The 25,132-nt window shown below is 46.7% G+C and overlaps 1 protein-coding gene across 4 annotated transcripts in view; it reads left to right on the top strand.

Moving 5' to 3' along the window:
• MRAP2 (melanocortin 2 receptor accessory protein 2) overlaps positions 1-25,132 on the top strand; it is a 36,192-nt gene that overhangs the window by 651 nt on the left and 10,409 nt on the right. For 2 of the 4 annotated variants that reach the window (XM_084754971.1, XM_084754970.1), the window contains exons 2-3: positions 165-341; positions 19,357-19,490. In XM_084754971.1, the coding sequence (XP_084611097.1) occupies positions 19,358-19,490 (133 nt within the window). In that variant the 5' untranslated portion in view covers positions 165-341; position 19,357. Of the gene's footprint in view, positions 1-164; positions 342-5,230; positions 5,544-19,356; positions 19,491-23,433; positions 23,562-25,132 lie in introns of those variants that run through there. The other 2 variants (XM_084754972.1, XM_084754973.1) reach the window with 2 other exon arrangements.

The raw sequence follows: 25,132 nt of genomic DNA, 5'->3' as shown, positions 1-25,132 counted from the left end.
TTTGTTCAGACTGGGGAGAGGGTCGTGGGTCACCTTACTGGTGAGGCGGCAATTGCAAGTCCCTCTTATATTCTTCTCTGTCCAGTACTGTGTACTGAACTGAGAAAGGCCTTCGGGGAGAGCATGTGCGACAGAGAGCTGTTCTGATGATTCGGTTTCCACAGCGCTTTAGATGACACGAGCTCGGGATATTGTACTCGATTTAATCTGGCACCCATGAAGCAATCGGGAATGTTCTGAGAGCAAAAGAAAGCTTGGAAGAAAGTATCCTTGCAGATCCAGGGAAGGGAGAGCAACTGCCTCACACAAATTAATCCTTACCAGCTGGCCCCTCCCCCAAAGTAAGTAGCACTATTTGCAGCGCACAGGTGAAAAGGAGACATTTTCCAAACGGTCTCCACCAGTTAACAGTCGGGGCGGAGGGTGACCTGGAAACTAATGCTGTGATTCCAGGTGTGGAGCCCAGTGGCAAAACCTGGTACAAGAGTATGGTCTGGGCTCCAAGGATCTAGGGACAGTGTTTCTAGCAGGGAGGTGATGGTGACCTGACCAGGGTGGAGGTGGGTTGGGATAAGCAGCTCCTTTGGGAAGGCAGAGAGGCCCAAACAGCTTGGGGAGGTGTTGAAACCCTGAAGGGGGGCTACTTGAAGTTTGCATGACCAGCGAAAGCACTTTAGAGTCACCTTTGCACAAGTGTAAGGGAGGAGAATAGAGCTAGGAGACTTCTCAAAAGGGGGAATCATCGCCTCCCAGATAAACACTTCTAAAAGACAACTCAAGACCACCCAGGAAAGCACTCCCAGAGGTAATCTATGACTAGCTGGCCTGTGGATTGGGGGTGTGCCATCTCCACACTTCATACAAATGTGAGTTATGTCTCATTAGGATAATGATGCTTAGCCTAGTAGGTGGCAACCAGCACTTTGAAGACATGAAGCTCAGTATAAGGGACGAGAAAGACATTGGCACGAGCCAGAGCCAGAGTTGATCTTGACTTGTGAGCGCGCTCTGTGCACGTGTGCGTTCCTGCACATGCTTCTATGTTGTTTATCCTGCTGTTTCTACAGTTTTAGCCTGGATGCTCCTAGCCTGTCTTCTAGTCTGACCCCGTCTCTGCTCACCCAGTGTCATCTATTACTTTGTAAATGACGTCATCCTCATAGTCTTTCAGTTTCTATTGGCTGGCAGATACTGGGATGTTTGATCACTCAGAATCCACTTCTGAATGTTTTTTCATTTGTCAGGTCTGCAGGGTGACAGTGAGTTGCTGAGGTGTGTCCTTGTCCTCGGGCCAAGGTGACTGTTATTTCTGTTTTACATCAGAGGACGTACAGATGCGTTGGAGTCACTGACTCTTAACCATGGTGGACACTAGAAAGCGTTCTTGGCTTTGCGGAATTATGGAAGGCAGTCTCCTGCTACATCAAAGGACGGGGTGGGGGTAGGGGAGGGTGAAATGAGTAGAGCTCTGTCTCTATGCCTTCTCTTTCCTGGTGTCACTTACTGGGGCAAAACTATATGGTGGTGGGAGGCACTGGCTAAAATTGCAATGACTATAGCTCTGAGGGGAAATATGTCTGCAAAAGATACGAATCCTAAGCCTGGCATGGTGGCGCACGCCTTTAATCCCAGCACTTGGGAGGCAGAGGCAGGTGGATTGCTGTGAGTTCGAGGCCAGCCTGGTCCACAAAGAGAGTCCAGGACAGCCAAGGCTAACACAGAGAAACCCTGTCTCAAACAACACAAAACAAAAGATACAAATTCTAGAATTTTGTGCTCACAGTCAGGTTGAAGCTCTAAATCTGCACTGAGGTTCAGAGACAGGTTTACAATAGAGGACAGAGGGCTGGAGAGATGGCGAGGTGGGTAAGAGCACCGGCTGCTCTTCTGGAGGACCTGGGTTCAATTCCCAGCACCCTAACTGTTTGTAATGCCAATCCTAGAAGATCTGACACTTCTTCTGGCCTCCCTGGGCACTGTGCACACATGATTAGTAGAGTCCTTGTTGGATAAGAGAACTGAATTGGGATCCCCGGCACCCACATTAATAAAAAATGTCAGCTGTGGTGGCTATAATCGAGTGTCACAGTGGTAGAGACTGGTGGGTCCCCAGGGGCTTGCTGGCCAGCTTGTCTTTCTGAATCAATGAGCTTCGGACTTGAGAAAGACCCCGTATCAAAAAGGGGAGCGCAATAGAGGAAGATGCCTGACACAAGTCTCTTGCTTGCCCACCCCCCCCCAACGTGCATGTATATGCCCACCCCCCCCACCCTGCACACAGCCAGATGAGTTGGCCATGACTGTAAAATCCATTGCGTAGGAGACGGAAGTAAGAGGGTAAGTTTGAGGCCAACCTGGGCTACACAGTGAGGCCTTGTCTCAAAGAGGTGGGGTTGGGGCCGGAGGTAGGAAGAGAAGAGATGAGATTACAGGATGCTTCCTCCCTGATGAGCTATATTCATGTGAAAGGCATCCTCTAACAAAGGAAGAGATGGAGGTGCAGAGGAATAAGGGACTTGTCCCGTGGTTGCAGAGCCAATAGATATGAGACCTGACCACGGATCCACCGCCAGCACCTTTTCCCTCCACGTGGTATTAGGGTCGGAGGAGCCTGGATCCGCTCCACTCCACACTCAACTCTGAGAAGCGGCTCTTTAGAGCCTAGCGGCCACTGGAAAGCATCTGGAGGAAGGTGGCTTGAGACAAGGGTCTAGAGAGTGGCTCACGAGAGGAGCAGACACGAACCTGGCAGAGAAGAGCCGTAGCCAGCATTTGAGCCAGTCCTGACGGAGACGGCTGACGAGCAGGACGTGGCCCCACATCTAAGATCAGTGGTCAGGACTGTGTAGAAGAGGAGTTCCCCGTAGGATTAGAGGGCTCTGGCTTTGGTTTTCACATTCGATTCTGTTAGAACACGTGAAAAAGAATCACACATTAGCACCCAATCACAAAAACTTGAATCTAGATGAAATAAGGGCACCAAAGTAAGCTTTTTTTTAAACTAAGGTGCGCATTCTCAAGTTCTGAGAACTTCCAAGTGAAAGCATTCAACCGCCAAGAGAAATGTTCAAGGTCGCTATCTGAAAACTTCTCAGCAAACAGTGAACCTACTAGCCACTCCCAGACGCGAGGGTTGAGCTGGGGGAGGTGGCTCCATTAGCAAGGTGCCCGGCCTTGCAAACATGAGGACCTGAGTCTGAGCCCCCAGAATCCGTGGAAAAGGCTAGGTACAACAATGGATGCCTGTCACCCTAGTTCTTAGGGTCAGGGTGGAGGCAGAGTCTGGCGGATCTCTGAGGTTGATTGATTGGCCCAGCTCAGTCAGTGAGCCTCAGGTACAATGAACGACTGTCTCAAAAAAAAAAAAAATCAATGTAGAGAGGAATAGAGGGAAGACACTTGACATTGACCTCTGGCCTACATGCAGACAGACAGACAGACAGACACACACACACACACACACACAGACACACACACAGACACATACACACAGAGTGCATGCCCACAGAGGAGATGGGGAAAGACATGCAGAGAGAGAGAGCGCCATAATAAACACTTGAAGAGATGTCCCCCACAAAGTTACTGACAATACCAAGTGTGCATTCATCTATTGTTTGTGGTTGAAAATGACTTTCGCATGCATTTTATTGTCCTACAATTGTGACTTTTCTTCAGACAGCAGCATAGCAAACAGCTGGGGTGGGGCAGGTGAGAAGATGCATTTTCCTTAGGCGGTAGAACACAGTTAAAAGTTCATTGTTTGGCAGCCCTCTAAGGTGATGCTGATACAGTCTAGGGGCCTGGGGTCTGCGTGGAGTTCATTTTCTCTGCCAGGCAAAATCTGAAGCATAGCAGGTGGCAGCAGGGAAATCTGAGATTCCGCAGTCAAAATCAGCAGTAGAAGAAGAAAGGTGTTTATTGAGCGATGAGGAAACCCACATGCATCAGACACACAGAAAATGACCTTCTGCAAAGCAGTAGGGTGGCGGGGGTGGGGGGCGGGCAGCCAGAGCCACAGTCTCTTCTTCCCCTACTTTAGCATTGCTCTGTTTGTAGACAGGATAGTTGATTGGTCCACAGCTGTTGAATGACAGCTCCTGCCCTGGCCTTGAACTTGTTGAGCCAGTCCATCAGTGGAGGGGGGGGGGTGGTGTAGGGGGTGGCCTTGCTGGTGGGACCCAAGAGCAGCCAGGCTTTTGTCTCAAGTCAAGAACTTGAGGAAATTCACCTCCCCCCCTCATTACTTAGCTGTAGCCCTGCTCCCTGTCTGACTGGGAGCCTGTCTAACTCCTAGGCTCTCAGAGATGTTATCTTTGCCTTACACCAAGATACAGAGTGTTTTTTTTTTCCTACCTCTCCTGGGGTATGAAAAGTATTTCTTCCCAATAGGAACAAAGTGGAAGTATGTGAGACATCAATTTTTGTTTCTCCTTTCTTGTGAACATGCTTGTCTGGTCCGTGACAATGTTGCTTAGATGTGAGGTAAAAAAGCAGAGGTTGAGAATCTCTTTATGAGAGACGAGAATTGTGAGAGTTAAATGCAGGTTCAATTGTTGCTTCTGCTACCAAGACCTATACAATTACTTCCCTGACTAGAGAACATTACTAAAATGTCAAAGCCCTTCAAGGGAGATGGATTTACAAGCTTCAGATAACCAGCCCTTCAAAGGTGCCTTACCTGTGTCCTTGTAACAGCAAAAGAAATGTCATGGGGAGGCAGGGCTGGCTGAGGGAGCTCCTTCCCGTGGGTGGACTCGAGGCTGCCTGGTGGGAATCAAGAAAGAGACCTGAGGGGATAAGTGAGGGAAAGTGACCATACGCCTTTCCTTTCTTCCCCTGAAACCCACCCATGATTCTACAGAAAAAGCAGACATTGGAGATGGAGCTCTGGACAGTATTATACAAACCTTTGTCATATTCAAGCTAGTGTTTGTCTTAAAAATTTGTACACAGCCAAAGATTCAGGGAGAGTTAACCTGTATCCCTGGGAGGCTGAGGCTGAGCTCTGGGTACCAGAAGCAAGTTTATGGCTTCCATGGCCATTCACTTCCTGTTTATAGTTACCCTTGCTGCGTGCAACCATGGAAAGCAGCCCCCTAACCCTGAGTCAAAGTGACACCAAAAGGAGATGAGCTAGGTATGTTTGGCGACCTGGGGATCCCATGCAAGGGGTGGACCCAACTTTCCACCCTTTATTTTGCAAGGCTCCTCCTTGCTCTCTTCTGTCCAGGTCATCTCTACAAGACGAAGCAGTAGGCTGCTGGAAAACAGCACTGCCCTTCCTCCACCAGGCTCTGGATCGCTTCCACTAAGGTGGCTGAGGGCTAGGCAAATGGAGACAGTAAACCATGAGAGGTGAACTCCATACCAAGAAGATGATCCTTGCGTTTGAGCGTGTCCACTTCATGGTCTCAACGTCTTACATTCAGAAGAGCTGATCCCTTCCCCCCTTGTACTTGACCATCAGTGGAAGGGTTTGGCTCAGGGCTGTAGGAATGCTGTGTGTTCCTTGGAGATGATTACCACTGGAGAGAAAATATAAAGTAAGCTGCTTTTGACAAATTACCTTCCGAGTGATTTAAGATACAGCCTGTTCCACTTTACTGTAGTCTGTGCCAAATGTTTCAAGAACTCCAATAATTAAAACGCACAGAGTGGGTCCCAAGAGCCACGCAAATGGCCTGCGTTTAAAGTTTTATTTCACCTGGCACAGAGTTTTAGAGCTGCAGCTAAAGAAATCAGCATGAGCACTTGGTGAGCGACAGGCTGATCTCTTGGGAGTTGGACTCATGCCATCTGTATTAGCTGGGTCTTTTTTTTTCCCCCTGTTGCTGTAATGAAATATTATGGCCAAAAGCAACTTAAAGAATAGAGTTTATTTGGGCTTACAGCTCCAGAGGGATGAGAGTCCATCATGGCAGAAAGACAGGGCAGTGAGTGGTAGGCATGGCGGCAGGACTTCCTTATTTATTTGTTTGTTTGTTTGTTTGTTTATCTTTTCTTAGGCGTTCCGCCTTTAATAGAAGATGCGAAGTAGAGAGAACAAACTAGAGAGAAGTTGAGCGAGGTAGTATAACCAAGTGGCATACTTCTTCCATTAAGACCATACTGCCCAAATCTCCCCAATGGGAAAATAAACCGGAGCCCACGTGTTCAAATACCTAATTCTAGGGTGGACATTCCTTATTCAAACCAACACACCCTCTCATAAGGAAGAGATTTAAGTAATTCATCATGGAACTTGAGAAAAGAGTCCTCATGTGCTAAGGTAGTTGGACAGAGTACTATGGTAGAGTAGGCACTATGCCCCTGTTGCGTGACGAAACTCTTCCTGGGGAGCTGTAACACAGACCTCCACTTACCTCAGGTAGGAGGCCCACAACAGCTCAAAGAACAGATAACACAAAAGTCCAACTTGGTGAACCAGTGAGTTTTATTGGGGTTACTTACAGGAACAGAAATGACTCAAAGACAGCTACATCACCAAGGTATACAGCAATATGGGTAACGGCTCCCCAAAACTGAGAAGCTGAGAGCATACTACACAACCTACAAACAACTCAGCAGGTTGGAGGGTGTCCTTTCCACATGACTCCAGGTCACCCCACTTCAAGGCAGTGCAGGTGTTTTCTGCTTCTTCCGGGCACCAGGTCTGGTCTAAGATGTTTGCATCTTGGCTCTCTATGATCTGAGGGTGACTCCTCACTTTTATTGTTTACTCTGGAAAGGAGGCACCGAGTGAATTGGGTCTGTTTCGGGGACTTCCTGAAGCTATTTTGAGTTGCTTACCTTCCTGTACAAGGAGCTTCCGTGCAGGATACAATATTTCAGTCCCAGAGGAGGAAACAGTTTCATGACAACCCCATTCTCTAGGGAAAGTAAGGTCAGAGTGTGAAGAGAGGAAGATCAAAGTCCAGCTTGGAGGGAGGAGGATGGGGAGAAACTTTGAGGACCATCTTTGATTGTGCTAAGCCTGGGTTCCTGTACTGTACTGAGACTCTTCTAAAAGATGCTCTTGTATGTGCTGTCTGTGCCATAATGCTGTCATGATGCCCTTTACTCTGTGTGTGTGTGTGTGTGTGTGTGTGTGTGTGTGTGTGTGTGTTTGAAGGTAAAGGTCAGCAGAGGTTAGAACAAATCTATTTCTTTTTTTGTTTGTTTTGTTTTGTTTTGTTTTGTTTTGTTTTTTCGAGACAGGGTTTCTCTGTGTAGCCTTGGCTGTCCTGGACTCACTTTGTAGACTAGGCTGGCCTCGAACTCACAGTGATCCGCCTGCCTCTGCCTCCCGAGCGCTGGGATTAAAGGCGTGCACCACCACGCCCGGCTAACAAATCTATATATAAGCCTGAATCCCAGAGTGGACAGACATGGACTTTTTGATCTTCACTAAGTCTCTGATGGTTAATCACTGTGTTTTGGTTTGAAGTTTCTCCTACTAATTTTAACTTGTTTAGTACAGGCACTTCTTCTTACAGAACATCCTTCTGGGTACTTTTTGTACCTGTTGAAGTTGGCATGGAACAGGGTGGATTAATAACAGTTTGGAAATAGCTTGCTTTTCAAAGGTATTTCTTGTTTCATTACTGTTAGAACAGTTGGGATAAAATCAGTCAGATATAATGGACTTTCAATCTGGGTTAATTCAGTTAAATGACAGTTTCATTTCCAATGACAGTTTAATTCATCAAAGAGAACAGTGTTTTCCTCAAATAAATTCAGAACTTATGTAAGTTTGCTTGCACTACCGAATACCTCAGGCAGGAATGCTTCAACAGCAGCCATGCATGTTTCACTGAGGGCCATAAGGAAAGGCCCCATCACAGGCCTCTGTCCTTGACGTCCTGGTGGCTGCCCTTCTGTTGTCTGTTCACATGCAGTCCCTCTGTGTGTGCACCCTTGTGTGCTTCCATTCTTTCATGATGTGCATCAGATGGCCTCTGTTCACCCAACCCCTTTCTAAATGTCATCACATTATGAAGTATGAGGGGCTAGGCATTTGATGTACAGATTATAAGGTGGTCAATATTTGGTCTATAAGTGTCATATCTGCTTATTATTTATCTACGTGCCATGTCTATCTCTTTCATCCATCTGTTGATCATCTATCGGTCATCTATTCACTGTCATCATCTATCAACTTACTATTTATCACCTAGCTGTCACTATTATCTATCTACTGTCTGTCTAAATATAGACAAACACTCATGTGCAGATGCTCACATGCATACCCATAACTTTGGGAAGCAGATACACGTGTAGAGTTAATGACGTAAGTAAAGAGCAATTTAGTATTCTGTCACAGAATAGTCATCTAGAAGGAATTTCGCCAAATCCTTTTAAGCCCTTTACATTTGCTTTCAGCACAGATAAGTACTTAAGCCGTAGGAGGCTATCACAGGAATGCAGTAGAAGCTTAAAAATAAAGATCTTAAGAATCCACATGTGGGGGAGGGGGAGCTGGAGAAATGGCTCAGTGATTAAGAGCACTATCTGCTCCTCCAGAGGTCCTGAGGTCAATTCCCAAATCACAACCATCTATAATGTAAATTGATGCCCTCTTCTGGCCTGTGGGTATATACGCAGGCAGAGCACTGTATACATAGTAATAAATAAATTTTTAAAAATCCACATGTGTTTTCAGAACTGGTCTGGTCTGGTCTGAGCACAGGTAGTCCCCAGCTGTTCATGACTCTCCCAGACAGAGAAAGGGGATCCCCAAAAGGCTCCCCAACCCCAAGCTCTGGAAAGAGGCTAGAGTGTGTTGCATGTGGCCCAGAGGCTATGCAAGGTAAGTGATTGGCTCAGCATTGCCCACAATTCCCTGGGCTCCTCTTGCTTTGGAGAGCGCTCAGCCTCCCACCCACAGAGCACTGATTGCGAAGTACTTCTTACCGTTACTATTATTATTTATTTTTGACAATGTTTTCAGGCTTTTCTCCTTTAAGGGAAACGGGGCTTACTCCAGTTTACAGTTCAAGGGCATGCATTCCATCCTGGAGGAGAAGGCTCTGCTGCAGGAGCAAGAGGCCAAAGGTCACATTGTTGTGTCAATATTCGGGAAGTAGAGTGAGCAAGAAGTTGAGTCTCTACAGAAAGAGCTTTAACCACTGAGTCACCTTACTTACATCTTAGTCTGATCTCGATGTTAGCACAAAATACCTTAGGCTTACAAACAACAGGCATTTATTGGTCACAATTCTGGCGCATGGGAAACCCAATGTGAGGGTGGCAGCACACTCAGTGTCTGGCAAGGACTCTCACCTTCATAGATGGTGCATTGATTCTGTGTCTTCATATGATGGGGACAGGCAGTACACTTGGGCTACTTCTATTAGGGTACTAATCCCATTCGTGAAGATTGAGCCTTGTGACCTAATTACCTCCTAAATGGTCTACAAACTCTAACTATGGGCTAAGGTCAAACACATGTGCTTGGAGAAAACTAACATTCGGAACACAACGCGTAGGTGACTTCAACTCCGGCTGTGTGCAAAGTAGAAGAGGCCGTTGTCTGATGGCTTTTACAGAAGGAGCCAGAGGGAAGGAGCAAGTCAGTGGGGGCTAGGGTGGGGGATGGGACTGGTTAGCTCAGTGGCATCATAACCTTTCCTGTGGCGTTCTGGAAGGGACTGCCACCATCTCCAAAAGGTCAAGGACAGTTGTCATGTCCTCACCCCTAGAATTTAGTTCAGAGGATTTCCTGCACTGAACTCGGGAGAACTACAGAGCCAGGGAACACTAACTCAAAACATTACTATCTGGCCTGTTCACTGCTATTAAGGTGCACTAAGCGCAATTGGTAGAGGGAATTCAAGTCCCCTTTGAGGCACCAGTTGTTACAGAAAGGATGTCCATATGTTCATCAATTCATGGGCTTGCTTAGTATCTCTCTGGGTTACAATGGTAAGTTTGTTTGTTACTTGCAAGTTATTATATTGGTCCAAATGTTGATTTTTTTTAAAGGGAGACATCATCAGTCTTGGGGAACACTTTTTATTCTATGGTATACTCTGAAACAAGTTACAGCTGTACCCTGGTAAACAGGAACAGAACTGAAGGTACATCCTGAAAATCTGCTAGCTGTCAGTCCCAGCATAGAGCATTTTCTACGAAACAGCAGGAGATGGCATAAAACTTGACAGTGTAGATCAGTGGTTCTTAACCTATGAGTTGTGACCCCCTTTGGGGTCAAATGACCCTTTCATAGGCATCATCTAAGGCCACTGGAAAACACATATTTACAGTATGATTTATAACAGTAGCAAAATTACTGTTCTGAAATAGCAACAAAAATAATTTTATGGTTGGAGGTCACCACAACATGAGGAGCTGTGTTAAAGGGTTGCAGTGTTAGAAAGGTTGAGAACCACTGGTGTAAATAAATGTGGTGAGTGTGTCCTCTTGAGAAAGGAGAATACCAGTGTGTGCACAGGCATATACAGGTGTGTAATGTCATTAGTGTGACTTCAAAAGTAAGAGGTGTGCTCAAGTCAAAGCAGAAGACACTGCACTCCCTGAAGCGTGACCCAGAATTGGAGAAAACCGCCCACACTGAGAAACATTGCTGACTTTAAACATCCACAGAAATATGCTCAATTGAACTTGGCCACGAGGATGCCTCCATATGGGATTCTGTGGCCTGCCTTGTTGGCACTTGCTTGGAAAAGGCTTCTCTTTCTGTTCACCCTTAACAAGGAAGTGGAGGTTATCTAACTAGCCTGTTGGTGTGAGCAAGGGTAGAGATAGCCTTTTCTTGGTTTGAACCATTGGGAGATTTGCATGTTCAGGATATAGGGAGAAAAATGCTTGTCCTTACGAAAGGGAGGGATGCCCACGAGGAGTAAGGGGAGCTGGCTTAGACGATAAAAGAGTCAGAGGAGCTAATGAAAAAGCGTTGATGTGTGGGAGAGAAAAGGGGTGATGCTGGGTGGCTTTCTCTGTGTGGAAAGATGTCTGGAGCCTGTTAATCACGGCTTCCCACCGTGGGTTGTTCTGGAACCGCCTGTACGCACCTGAAAACGCTAACTGATTTCCCAGGGTAGTTTTAAGGTGTAGTCCTAGTTGTTGTTATTGCGTTCGTTGGCAACAGTGCTTTCATCTGCTTAAAAGAACAATTTTTCTCTCTGCCACTCCGGGATCTTTGTTTGGGATGTGTTTCCTGACAGCGAGGATGTTTTTAAGGACTAATGGTATGGGGGCAATCCGACCTACATTAGATACTTAGAGCATCTGCGCCCCCAAGAGGGCCACCTCCTGATCCCCGTGTCTATATTCAGAGAGCCACTTCCAGCTTTTAGCTCCCCTGGTGTGAGTCCTAGTGTCAGGATGTCACTACCCCTGAGCTATCTCAGACAGATAGTCTCTGGGGTGGGCTTCCCAGACAGACAGGACGGCAATTTCCAAGCAGCTGACAGGACCAGCCGCCCTTTCAGCCAAGCTCTGAGACCTCCCTGGGTGTCTATAATGGGTAAATGAAAATGCTGCTTTACACATCGCTCTACTTGTTTGTCCCCGTGCATCCAAAGGCCTAAACATTTTCCCTGGGACTTGGATGGAAACGTCCCTGCTGGACTTCCCCAAGGTTACCTTGACGGCTTTCTAAAGAGGAGACCACAGATTTTGCCCTCAAGTTTACCTTTGGGAGTCAAAGGCAAAAAGGAGATAGACAATGCAAACAAAACCCTCATTTTTTTCCCCCCTGAAGGCGACTAAAAGGGCAGCTGGATGGATGGGAAGGGGTGACTGGCCTTTCTTTGTGCCCCGCTGCAAGGAGGTGTTGAGCCACGTACCCCTAAATAGTGTGTTTAGATGAGAGTGAATAGTTTGTAGGAGAGAAGAAAGAGGAGCCAGTCATACAAATATGCTGTCTGCACTGGGATTTCTGACACCAGACCACGGCCTGTGGCCCCGGCAGGGGAGGCGGGCTGGCTGCTGTCAGCCCTGTCGGGCTCTGCTGTGTACTGCTGCTGGGCTGTGGAGAGAGCAGCTTGTGCTTGTGACGGCCCATGAAGAGGGGAGAAACACACTCTCCACTTCTGTTTTCTTTGTCTCATGTATTTGTCATTATCTTCTTGTCTCGCTCTGTTTAGCTCATTGGCTGCAGCGTCAGCTTGCAATAGACAAGGGAGACCTCATCTTAGTTTCCTTTAAAAAGAGATGGTTATTACTGTTATTTCTAAGTTGGGAAGTCAGTTGAGCATCAGACACCCTAAGACATAAATGCCGGTAATTACAGCTTTTAAATATCTGAACGGCCATCATTTGAGTTATTTTTTTATTATAAACAATTTCTCTTCATGGCTTCTTCCTGCTCGCTCTCCTTTTTTGTAGCTCTGAGGACTGATTGCAGGGCTTCCATACACACAGCAGGCAAGCATTCAGCAACATCCCGTATATGTTACTTTTAATTTTCTTCACGTACCTAGAACACATTGATTTGTTAACCACGGGGTAGGTTTGGTAGGAACTGGCTGGTCCAAGGAGTTGGTGACATCTGAAGAATAAACTCAGGCGCTTTTCTGTCCCAGGGGTCTTAGGTAATAGTAACAGTTTATGCTACTGTTTCCTAATCTTACTCTGAATCATTGTTGTCTTTGTGTGTTTATGTATGTGTATGTACATGTTCATGTGTGTGTACATGTGTATGTCTGTGCACGTGGAGAGCAGGGGTTGACATTAGTGTCTTATGCAATTGCTCTCCACCTTAGTTCTCAAGACTGGAGCTCACCAGTTCGGCTAGACTGCCTGTCCAGAGAAGCTCATGGGTCCCTCCTATCTCTGTGTCCCCAGTGCCGGGGTTACAGGCCGAGCCCTGTACCTGGAGTTTTCCATGGGTTCTGGAGACTGAACTCAGGTCCTTATGCTTGCACGTCAAGCACCTTACGAGCTGAGCCATCCCCAGGCCCCTCGCCGAGTCATCCTTCATACACCATCGCATTCTTTCCAGCCACTTCGTAAAGTAGCAGTTGTCATAACCTTTACCTATCTAGTAGGGAAATGGAGGCCCACTCAGGTTGGCAAATATTTTCTGCTGGAGATCAGAAAATACAAATCTTAGGCTTTTTGCCTATTTCTATTGCAGTTAGAATGCTAGGGGAGGCAGAGAAAACAAGGAAGCAACAAGTGGCTCAGTTACAATAAAGCTCCTCTAAAAATTGATACTTGTATTGGAATTTCATATTGTTTTATGTCACAGGAGTAGTTCTTCAGTCTTTTGGACATATGAGCATTCTTTTGGGCTGGGTTTGCTAACTCCTGACATGGATGCCCATGCCTGGAAGGAAGGAGTGTTGTGGGTGAAGGGAAGATGAAGAAAACTCATGTCACAGGGGGCATCCTTTGTGCCGGTGGCATGGAGCATAGAGCATTTCAGGGACTGTCAAAAATGCAACTTCCAAACTGACAAGTTCTGAGGTGAAGTAGCTCAAAGAGGAGCTGGTGAGGCCCATGTCGTGACCTTTGCAGTAGCTTTCTGTCACTGTAACTACCTGAGACAATCAACTCAGAGTAGTGAAAGGATTTCACTCCAGGTTACAATCCACCATTTCTTTGCCTGTTGTTTTGGGCCACGGGGTAGATGACAGCATCTCAGTGAGGAGCGCGCACACACACACACACACACACACACACACACACACACACACACACGTGGTGGCCAAGAAGTAAAAAGATGAGGAGGGGGGGCGAGATCTCCATAGCTCACAAGCCTCCATGATTGTTCTTCTGCGAGGCCATTTGTCCCCCTGATGTCCAGGCACTGCTGAACACCTAGCCGGGAGGGAGCGAGGGAGCAGAGAGGGGAATGGGTGGGCTCTGCAGGATCCCAGTCCAGCTAAGGTGGGGCGGTGTGGGGTGGAGAGGGGGCAGCTTTCTCTGAGGTTGTTAGTGTTATAGCTCTTTTATATTGGTGGGCGAGTATGGCCCTTCTCCAAGAGGGACAAGAAGTGGGAATGGAGCCTTTGGGGCACTGGCATGCAGCGAGGGCCAGAGCAGCATGTCTGTAGGCAGCAGCAGGAACTTGTTCTCCAGAGCTAGGAGCTAGAACCTAGGCCAAGGGGCTGCAGGAGCTCAGGTCTCCACTGGGCCAGTCAGCAGCAGGAGCTCAGGGTGGCTGCAGTGGCTACAGCAATTAAGATGGCCCTGGCGGGAGCCTGACCAAGGAGGCAGATCAGAGGGTCCCAAGACGAATTTTTCAGGGAGAAAGAGAGAGCCCTTCTCCAAGTGTTACAGCTTGGTAGAAACAGCCAGTCTCAGACGATCCTTGGTGAAATAGCTTGTAGTCCTTTATTCGTGAAACGCCACAAGTTCCCCACAGTGAACAAGTAGTATTTAAACCATGGGAAATAGGGAGGGGTCTTGGGGGGTGAGAACCTTAGATTGGTTGGGGCTGGCATGCTGGTGATGCTCTATTTGCATCCAGGTGCCTGCTATGTGACTGACTACCGGTGACCAGGGCCAGATACATGTTCAGAGACAGGTACGGCAGGGAGTGGTTCCACTCCTGCCAGTCTCAGGATGAGTTTTTAAATCTCAAGTTTGAGATTTCCAGGGTTTGAACATGCTCCACTTTGCCAATTCCATGTCAGTTCCTCTGGTGACACTGTCCACATACCCTACAATCTGTATCCAAGATTTCCCCCGAGTCTTCTCCAACACTGTTGAGTAGCTGAGATCAAAGCATCTTTCAAAACTCAAAGCAATCTCCTAACCATGATGAGCTGCTGGAAAAATCAAACCCAAGTTGCCCTTTTAAAGCATACAAATGAATGCAGGAAATATTCCAATTCTAAAAAGGAGGAGTGGGGGACGACACAGTAAGGAAAGATCTGACCAAAGAACTGAAATCCAGCCAGGTAAACACCAAACCTTCAGCCCCATATCAAACTGGGGCTTTTGGTGGCATTGGGTGGGCTCCCACGGCCCTGTGTAGCCTCAGTTCTCCAGTCCTTCTGCCTGTAACACACACACACACACACACACACACACACACACACACACACACACACACCCTCTCTCTTAAGATAGCTGAATTTTGTACCTGCAACTGTATGCTATCTAAAGCCCTGACATCTCCAATAGTGTGTGTGTGTGTGTGTGTGTGTGTGTGTGTGTGTGTGTGTGTGTGTGTGTGTGTGTGTTGTCCATCTGTGGGTTATAGTTCAGTATCTGTGTCCACTGGTCCAAGTACCACGATCCACAGTATTCTGGATGAATCGCTGTGCAGGATGGAAGGAGAGGATATGGATTTGAGAATAAGAACATATTTAAGGAATAACCTGGTGTAGACGTAGTGGTCCATGAAGGGTTTTGAAACTTCTGCATTGAATTTGTTAAAAAGAAGGAGTAAAGTGGGTGGAAGGCAGCACTCGGGAGGCTGCATTTTTGACATTTGAAGGTAGGTTGGGGGCTTGTGGGAAAGTCCTCAGAGGCTGAAGGTAAGTCTTAAAAGAATTGGGCTTTTATAGACGTCTCTGGAGTTAATTTTAGGACACACTAACACTAAGAGAAAGTAGTGGAGTCGCTATTTAAAAAGGCTAACTACTCCCAAGATAATTTTAGCTTGGGGCCTGTTACGTCTTTCCCCTCCCCACTTACACATGTCCGTGGCTGAAGGGTTAGCAGAGCACGCAGGGCTTGCTGCATTCCATCATGGATGCCGCTTTTGGAAGCCTGTGGCTAAGCGCTTAACTTCTGTCTGATAATGATGAGGTTGGATAACCAGGAAGGCAGGCAGGCTTGAGGGGAGAGGGATAACTCACGGAAGAAATCCCTCAATGTTTTGGATCTGTTCGCCACTGTGGCTAAACCTTTTGGTTTTGCCCTTTGCACTCAAAGTAACACTTTCACGTGTGACTCTTTGAAATTAAAATAATTGAAGCAGTATATTTTAAAGAAGCAAAGGTGGTAGGTGAAGGAAAGGTATTTGAAGTTAAACTTCAAGCGTGTGATTGAGGCAGTGGCTATCCAGCAGGTAGTCTTACCCAATAGGAAAACATATAAAATACACATTATAAATATTAGGACAGGCAGGCCAGTATTTAAAAAAAAAAAAGCAATTATTTACTTTTTGACATTTAGATGTAGTGTAGGCACAAAGCACAAACAGTTTTAAACACATCCCAATCTGCCAGTTTCCCATGGAGTCATTTCGGCTGAACAAAGTCTCTTAAGTCAGTGTTTGTAAACGTTACTGCAAGCAAATCAAAATAGCTGTCAATCGCTGAACACATGTCTGTGCTGTCTCATCTTTCACATGTCTCATGCAGTGTCCTTAGACCCGGGAAACTCACTGGGGCTCTCCAGACTTGCCTCCAGCCATCTTAGCTCAGGGCAAAGCTCAGGCTCAGAGACGCTCTTTTAAGAAGCATCTTCTTACACCCAGAAAATGTTTTCTTTCTTACTATTATTTTTTCTGTTTATTTTGTTTGTTCACATCATGTGACTTAGTAACATTAACTAACAACTTAATTTGCCAACCTACTAAAAAAGATTCTCCCCTTCAAATTAGGTCTGTAGCAAGAGACTGTAAGAGCAATGCTAGTCGGCCGTGAATCATGGATTGCTCTGTTACGAAGAAAGGTAGAAAAGCTGGTTGTTGGTCATTTTTGAAATCCTGAGGACTACTTTTCTGCAAAAAAAAAATACATTAAATTAAACTATAATTTTTTGATAAGGCATGGAATATGTAAAGTATGTTAACATATTTGTCAATTCAGGAAGTTTGAAATGTCTGTTTGTAAGCATACAGTGTTGGTCTAGCAATGACTGGGAACTGTAGGGCAGTCAGGGAAGCACACAGCTCCTGAGGCAGGAAACAGTGGGAAGGGGGAGTTTTCCATCAGAGTCAAGCCTCTGAAAGTCTGTACCCCCACCCCTTTGGATTCAGTTAGCCAGAAAGCAGCTGTTATCAGCCAAAGCAGTAATGGCCAGAGGAGGTAGAAAAGAGATAAGCAAAGCTGAGAGAGAGAGAAGAGAGAAAGAGAGAGAGAGAGAGAGAGAGAGAGAGAGAGAGAGAGAGAGAGAGAGAGAAACACTTCAGCCATGGACTTTCTTTCTTCCTTTTGTTTTGTTTTGTTTTTTTGTTTTGTTTTGTTTTTCGAGACAGGGTTTCTCTGTGTAGCCCTGGCTGTCCTGGACCCGCTTCATAGACCAGGCAGGCCTCGAACTCACAGCGATCCGCCTGCCTCTCCCTCCTGAGTGTTGGGATTAAAGGTGTGCGCCACCAGGCCCGGCTTGCCATCCAGGACTTTTCAGCCCTCATTTTGCACTCTTTCATGCTGAATAACCACAGGGTCAGGTTTCGGACAGCAGGCTCCAATCTTAGCCTGCAGTGCCAATTTTTTGCTGTGATAAAACTCCCGACAAGAACAAGTTAAGGACAGCAGGGTTTCTTTTGACCCATAGTGTGCCAGTAGGAAAGACAATGGCGGGAGCATGAAGCCATTGCTCACACTGCATCCACAGTTAGGGGGCGGAGGCAGATCCACGCCGGAGCCTAGCTCTTCCTCCTTTTAATTCAGTCTGGGACTCAGCCTATGGCCTGACGTCATCTAACTGTGGATGAGCTGTCCCTCCTCAGTTAAGCCTGTTTGAAAACATCTTCATCCTTATACCCAGAGTTGTGTTTCCATGGTGATTCTAAATCCAGCCAAATTGATAAGATTAACCATGATGTGTGGTAATAGTTTTACATTGTTTTAAACTGACATGGGATAGGTAATTGAACATTTAACTTACATAAGGTTCAGTGTTCCTTTTAGCTTCTGGATCCTTTTTCCCCTGCATAAGGGTTGGCATCTCTGCCTCTGCCTTTCTACAGTTGAGGGAGTGACTTAATTACCAACACAGGCAGGCATCTGTGGGCCCCAGCACCTTACACTTTGGGTATTGTGGCATTGGATACTGTGTGAAGGCCGCGCTAACCGGCCCAAGCATTACAAACATGACACTGGCAGCTCTTGCCCTCACCTTTGCTAAACAGATCACATTCCTAAAGCTAGCCACCAAGGTCTAGTCCCTTATTTGGCCACCTCCTCAGGCCTGATTGAAACTCCAGGGTCTAGCTATCAGAACACCAAGGTCTAGTACCTTATTATTTGGCTACACTGATTATGACGTCAATCAGGACTCACAACTTCATCCTAGCACAGATTTCCCCCCTTTTCTCATTAAAAACCACTTCCACAGGCAGAGACACTGGCTGCTGTCTTTGCCAGGTCCAGAGGCAGCCCTCAGCTTGTCCCCTTTGGGATAATAAGTCTCCTTTGTGCTGAGAGTTTGGTGTTGGGGTGTGTTCTGTGCTGACTCCAAGGCCTTTTCACTGTGGGTCCCACATCTAGGGGCAGGGAGAAAGGGGGTACATGAAAGGAGAGATTTGTGCTTTTGGGGCAGAATGGCGGGTGATAATTTTGCTTAGCTGTACCTGTGGCTGTACCCTAAAGTTGGCTGTGAGTGGCTCCAAGCCCCTGACAGGCAGGAGAATGCAAATTCCAGAAAGGTCTTTTATAGACGGAACTGCAGCACTGGAGATTCCTTGGGGAATTTTGATTTTGACTGGTATTTCATGCCAAATTTCCCTTAGATGACTTCTGTTTATCCATTTGCTTGTGGGGTTCTGGTCTATAGCTCTTGCGGCTCTGCCTCCATCAGGCAGGCTCACTTGCATTCGACGTCCTCCAATAATTACACGTATGCTGCACTGACTAGAGTTATGCCAGGCACACACCCTGACATCTCCTAAAGAAGATACTTAAGATAATCCATTAATCAAAAAAAAGGTATTTGGGAAAGCCCAGAAGGAATGGCTTCCTCCAGGAGTAAGCAAAGGTGAGGTGTGGGCTTCTCCCAAGGGTCTTCCCCCCAGGGTGCAGTTGCTATTGTCCACATCCGTGGTTCACCCCATTTCCTGATGCTTGGAGTGTACATCTGCTTTCCTATACAGTAGATGCCCAGGACAGACTCGCTTGAAGTTTCCTTCTGATACTAATGTTACTTATCCCGCCCAGGTCCAGGTGGTGAAGGCTGATGATGTACACTCTCAGAGGGTTTTCATAGCCTTCCCTTCTCCTTTTCTCTTTCATCTCCCAGGAGTTCACATTAATTGCATGCCAAAGTGTTTGGTACAGTGCGCATGAGCACACAAAGACAGGGCATCTGATTTAATATATATCGTACACTGGTGGGGAGTGAGAACAAAAAACTGGCTACATGGTATGAGGTAAGGGCAGCTGGTGACCTAGGGGTTAAGAACCAGGGGCTTCTGACCCTTAACTCGTGAATGCATCCGAGATCAATCGGGGCAGCTGTGCATCTGTGAATGGACTGACGAATCTCACTTGCCTGTGTCCCTGTGTGCAGGATGGAGATGTCTGCCCAGAGGTTGATGTCTAACAGAACATCCCTGCCGTCAGCATCTAACTCTGACTATACCTGGGAATACGAGTACTATGAGATTGGACCAGTTTCCTTTGAAGGACTGAAGGCTCATAAATGTAAGTCTTGTGCTGCTCCCGGGGGCGGGGGGGGGGGGGGGGGAGCTGTCATATGCTTGTGTTGACCTGTGAAAGCCCCTGGGGTTGCTTTTGCTAATACTCTATTTTCTTACAGAATGGTCTTCTGTCCCTAAATACAAAGTACCGTTTGACACAGGCTAATAAATAGCTCTGGGGTGGTATGATATGGTAGCATTGGCAATTCTGATTCACAAAGGACTTAAAACAACACTCGCCTGGTAGAAGAGTGTGAATCAGTGTTTTAGCTTTAGAACGAACTTTTTTTTTTTTTTAAAGGCACTAACTATTCCAGTTCCTTCTAGGCAGTGGTGGCTCATGCCTATCTAATCCCAGCACTTGAGAGGCAGAGGCAGGCAAATCTCTGTGGGTTCGAGGCCAGCCTGGTCTACAGAGCCTGGTTCCAGAACAGCTGAGGCTACACAGAAAAACCCTGTCTTAAAAACAAAAACGAAACAAAACTGAGAAACAAACAAAACAAATCATCCCAACAAAACTATTCCAGCCCCCTTAAAATGTCAGTGTTTGAGTAACAACAATAAAAATAGGATCTAGAGCAATTCCCTGAAGACTCTTCTTTCGTAGAAGTCAGTAGTAACATTTACAAAGGATGAAGAGATAGCTCAGCCCTTGAGAGGCCTGGCTGCTCTTCCAGAGGACCCAGGTTTTTCTCCTAACACCCACACGGCTGATTACAACCATCTCTAACTCCAGTTCCAAGGGTTACAATGCCCTCTTTTCACTTCATGGTCATTGTACACAGATGGTAAACATATATACATGCCAGCTAAATACCAATACACATAAAATAAAAATAGTTTTTAAAACCTTCAAAAATTCTACTGGACTTCTGGAGCTGTGAAGAGCAGTCTCCCATCTGATACCAAGGAGGTATTAGGTCCATTGCTAGGAATTGACGGGTGGGGGCGAGGGGGAGATCTGCCACAAAGCAGTGTCATTCTGTGAAAGGTTACTGTTGCACTCTCCCCAGACCCCATGCATTCTGGCTCACAGGAAGCACCTTTATTTGGGGAGGCAGAATTGATATCACAGGCGGGTACTGTCACCCACTCTGGGCCATGGTGTAACCATCTCTGCCATGTCCTGATGTTTCTAGTTGAAGACATGACTACTGCAACCATTTTAGACTCATTAAGATTGATAAACTGATGTGTGTGTGTGTGTGTGTGTGTGTGTGTGTGTGTGTGTGTGTGTGTGTGTACTTCCTCCAGAGGCCAGAAGAAGGTATCTTTTCCCCTGGAGGTGGACTTACAGGTAGTTGAGTTTCCTGATCTGGGTGCTAGGAAACGAACCTGGTCCTTGCAAGGGCAGAGAGTGCTCTTCAGTGCTGAGCCATCTCTCCAGCCCTCCATTTCAGGCCAAGCCAGGGGCACATTGGGAAATTTGAGAGATCAGAATCACAGGCACAAATGCAGCAATTCCCTCCCTTTCTCCTTCCCCGCCTCCCTCCTTCCCTCCCTCCCTCCCCCACTGGCAGTAGTGATATGTTGCTCCCATTTGCTACAAGGAAGGATTTCTACTTTTCTTCCTTGAGCAAAGCCACTAGCTAAATCACATATCCTTCACACTTCCAGTAATAATGAAACACATTTCTTGTTCCTGTGTTGACATCTGCTCAGTATTTATGGGGATAAAGAGAGAGTGCATGAACCCCTTAGGATATGCTGTCATTAATTATCTGATAAAGGGGCTTGTGGTCTGAGTATGAAATCGCCCTCCTCAACTCACTAAGTTCTCTAATCTGTTGTTTTTAATGGGATAACCTCTAGGAAAGGACACTTGTCTGTTATGAATTTTTTGGTGGAAATCGGAAAGACTGGCAGAGTGCCACGTTGCTCTCTGTAATGCGAGCCTTTCCATCTGTGCCGTGTCAGCCTGCTCCTGTCTCTTTTCCATGGTCTATGGGGCTCCACAGACAGCCCTGCTGCTATAATTTTCATTGGCACATTTCCAGAGACAACTAAGGCAGCTCTCTTTTGACCATTTTTTTTTTTAGTAATAGAAATGATTATTGTTTGGGAAAAAAAAAACTTCTTTTAAAAACCAAGGCAGAGCTGTGGCACATTGCATACTTAATTTAATGACTGTACTATTAGTGAGAATGCTTTTGTGTCGACACTAACATCATAAAAATATAAAAATGCCCAGGTGAGCACTCACTGTTCTGATGTAAGAAATATGAGCAAAGTAAAGGCTCTTTGGCACAGGAACCTGACAGCATATGAGGCTGAGAGGAAAATGGAGCATAAACAGACATGCTCCCTTGATATGCAGGAGAGTAAAAAGTCCCAGGAATGTCAAGGGAATGCAGACATCTGTACGTTCTTTCATGTCATTATTTTTATTTATTTCCTACTTTATGTGTATTAGTGTTTTGGCTGCTCATATGTCTGTACATCATGTGTGCTTAGTGCCTGCAGAGACCAGAAGAGGGTATCAACTTCTTGTACGACTGGAGTTACAGACAACTGTGAGCCATCATATAGGTGGTGGGAAGTGAAACCCGGTCCCCTGCAAGAACAGCATGCGTTCTTAACGGATGAGCCATCTCCCCAGCTGTTGGACTTGCATTTAAAGAAAAGCAGTAACCCTTACCTTTACTATGATATGCACTTTCACTGGGTGACCTATAAAGCTAGGTTGGCAAATAGAATGGCATTGTGGGCAAGAGTGACCATTATGGTCTGTTCTACTCCCTTTACTTGTACCACATTTGACAAGAGCAGGCGCCTCCACAGATGAAGTTCTTCAGCTTACTGAAATCATCGTTGCTACTGAGAGGGGAAATTAGACCTTTATGACTTCAGCATATTTCCTAGACACCCGTTTTGCATGGCATCATGCCAGAGAGACAAGCAGTGGGCCCAAAAGTTCAAAGCCACCTCCTCTAACATCTGGGATTTGTGCAATGCCAAGGGAGGCCTTACCAAAGGGGAGAGATCTGAACAAACGGTCTGGAGGAATTGAGAGATTGAGCCACGTCTGGTGGAAGAAAAAGCCAGAAAGTGTCCCAGTGCTGGAATGAGCTGTTACATGCAAGGACAAAAGAGATCATCCCAGTGCCTGGAAGGTGAATTCCACACAGAGTGGCAGAAGCCAAGTGTAGAGATGTCAAGGAGATCAGGTGATGGGGGAAGGGGCATCGAGATCAGGCTAAGACCATTGGCTTTTCTCTGAGAAGTCAGAAAAAAGGTTTGGGACAGAGGAACAGCCTCTGCCTTAGGTTTCAGTGGGATTGCTATGACTGAGATTGAAGTGAGCAAGATCAGAAGCAAAGACCAGTGAGCTAGTCCTTGTCACAGCCGTTGGCGTACCAAGGTGCTGGCTAAGGTGGACTGGGAAGCAGCGCGTGCATTTATAGATGTGGGGTCTCCAGATTGTCCTCGGCTTGATATGGGCTTAAGAGAACAGGCAACGTTGCTCTGAAGCTTTTGTGACCAGAGTGACTCCCAGAATGGAATGGCATTAACTTGAAAGAAGTGTAAGGGAGAGATGGGCCTCAGAAGAGAGGAGCAGAGCTCAGTTGTGCAGCTACAAAACTAAGACACTAGCCACACATCCAAGGAGACATGGGGGAGAGCAGTGAAGGTTTAAATGCCTTTCAAGGCTAAGAGGCTGATGAGGGGGTGTGATTAGGAAACTGGGGTGTGTGTGGGGGTGTGTGCCCCCATCCTAGGATTGAGCCCCCGGGACACAGTTAACATTACAAGGTAGGCATCTGTGTGGCTTTGTCTGTCAACTTGACACAAATTAGAGTCACCTGAGACGAGGGAACCCCAGTTGAGGGACTCACCTCCATCACGGTTAGCCTGTGAGCACATTTGCAGAGCATTTTCTTGGTTGCTGTGGGAGGGCCCAGCTCACAGGGGGCGGTGCCGCTGCTGGTTGGTGGTCTTGAGTGGTGTAGGAAAGCAAGCTGAGCCTGAGTGAGCATGCTCTTAAGCACTGTGCCACCTCCCTGGCCTCTCGCATCAGTTTCCACCTCCAGGTTCTGACCTTGGGTTCCTGCCTTGATTTCTGCTAGCATACAAGGTAAAATAAGCCTTTCATTCCCCCAAGTTGTTTTCCGTCAGTGTTTATCATGGGGCTGGGGGTGGGGAGGAAACTAGCACAGAAATTTGTACCAGGAAAATGGAATGTTGCTGTTTTGGCTCTGACCGTGACTTTTGGAGGATTGAGGAAGAGGATTTTGGAACTTTGGGTTGAAAGAGCCACTGAGTGCTCAGAGGTCAGAGAGCTAGCTTGGGGACTCGGAGTGGAATGCTGAGCACCGGCGGGCAGATGACTGGCATCTGGGTTCTGACGTTCAGAGTGAAACAAAGACTCTAAGCAGGCTGTTTGTGTGTTATCCCTGAATTAAAACTACAGAAGTGAAACCTTAGTTTTACTGGGAAATGGAAGAAGTTTATCTGGAGCTGAGCAATCAGCTGTGAGTGAGCCTGGCGTCACTGAGGTAAAATCTGGGACGACTTCCTCATGGTCAGCCCACAGATGCTGTGGTCCAGAGGGCTCGAGGCTGAGATCCAAGTTGGCAGCTGAACTTGATAATGTGGAAGTCTCCCACGGGCTACTGGTTTTGAAGGCATGAAGGAAGCGATCAAGAAGAGGGCCGAGGCTTGGCACTGTAGGGGCAGGCTTGGAGTCTCCCACGAAGAGAGGCAAGGAGAGGCAATTAGTGAATGTCTAGTCTCAGCTGTAGTGAAAACCCTAGCATCAAGGGGGCTGTGGAGAGAAACTGAGGCTTGGCAGCAGGAGGGAGGGGAGGCTACTGGCGAAGGTGTGACCTCAGAAGCAGTAGGCAGCGCCAGTTTCTGCGCCTGCGCTGTGTCTCTTTCCCCTCTCCTTTGCCCACTCCCTGCTTAGGAAGGCGGAAGCTTGCAGGGGACCAGCCTACCCTTCCCTATGAAAGCTGCTGTTGTGGACTCTGAACAAAGACACTGGATACTGAGGCTTCCCCTGGAAATCAGCTTTTAATTATAGTAGCAATCCCAGTCAAGCTCTCGTATTGCAAATAAACACCCAGAGAAACCAATACTGTAAGACGGGGCCTTTTATATGAATTATGTTTAATGTTTCTTATATATGCTAATGTATAATTTTATTGGTCATTTTAAATCCTTAAGGTGGGATTCTATAAATGGCCTGAACGTGGGAGAGGCCTGCTCCAAGACGTATCAGGACATCACATAGCATTTTAGTATTGAAACTGAGGCAGCCTCTCAGTGCTTCCTTTAAGGACTTTGGGAGGCTTATTAAGCAAGGAGGGGTTTGCAGGAGAGACACGGTCAAGTTTATTAAGGACATTGCTCAACCCACATGGCTTTTTTTCTTTCTTTCTTTCTTTCTTTCTTTCTTTTCTCTGGTGCTCGGGGACTCCTTCCACATTGTCCTTAGGAGACTTGGAAATGCTACTCAAAGTGGGACTGCATTGTAATTCTGGGACTGGACATGACACTGGTATATAGTTTTAGATTTGGCCTTTCCTATGAGGCAGTTGCTAAAATACAGTGTGTAGACTTGAAGATAACTGTACACCTTTCATCATAGCACATGCCCAGATAACAGAGATTTATAATTTCAAGTAATCTGTACTTGGATTTGTG

The sequence above is a fragment of the Acomys minous genome (assembly GCF_964271855.1).
Source record: "Acomys minous genome assembly, chromosome: 13".
NCBI classification, from domain to species: domain Eukaryota; kingdom Metazoa; phylum Chordata; class Mammalia; order Rodentia; family Muridae; genus Acomys; species Acomys minous.
This window is presented reverse-complemented; position numbering and strand designations above follow the sequence as displayed.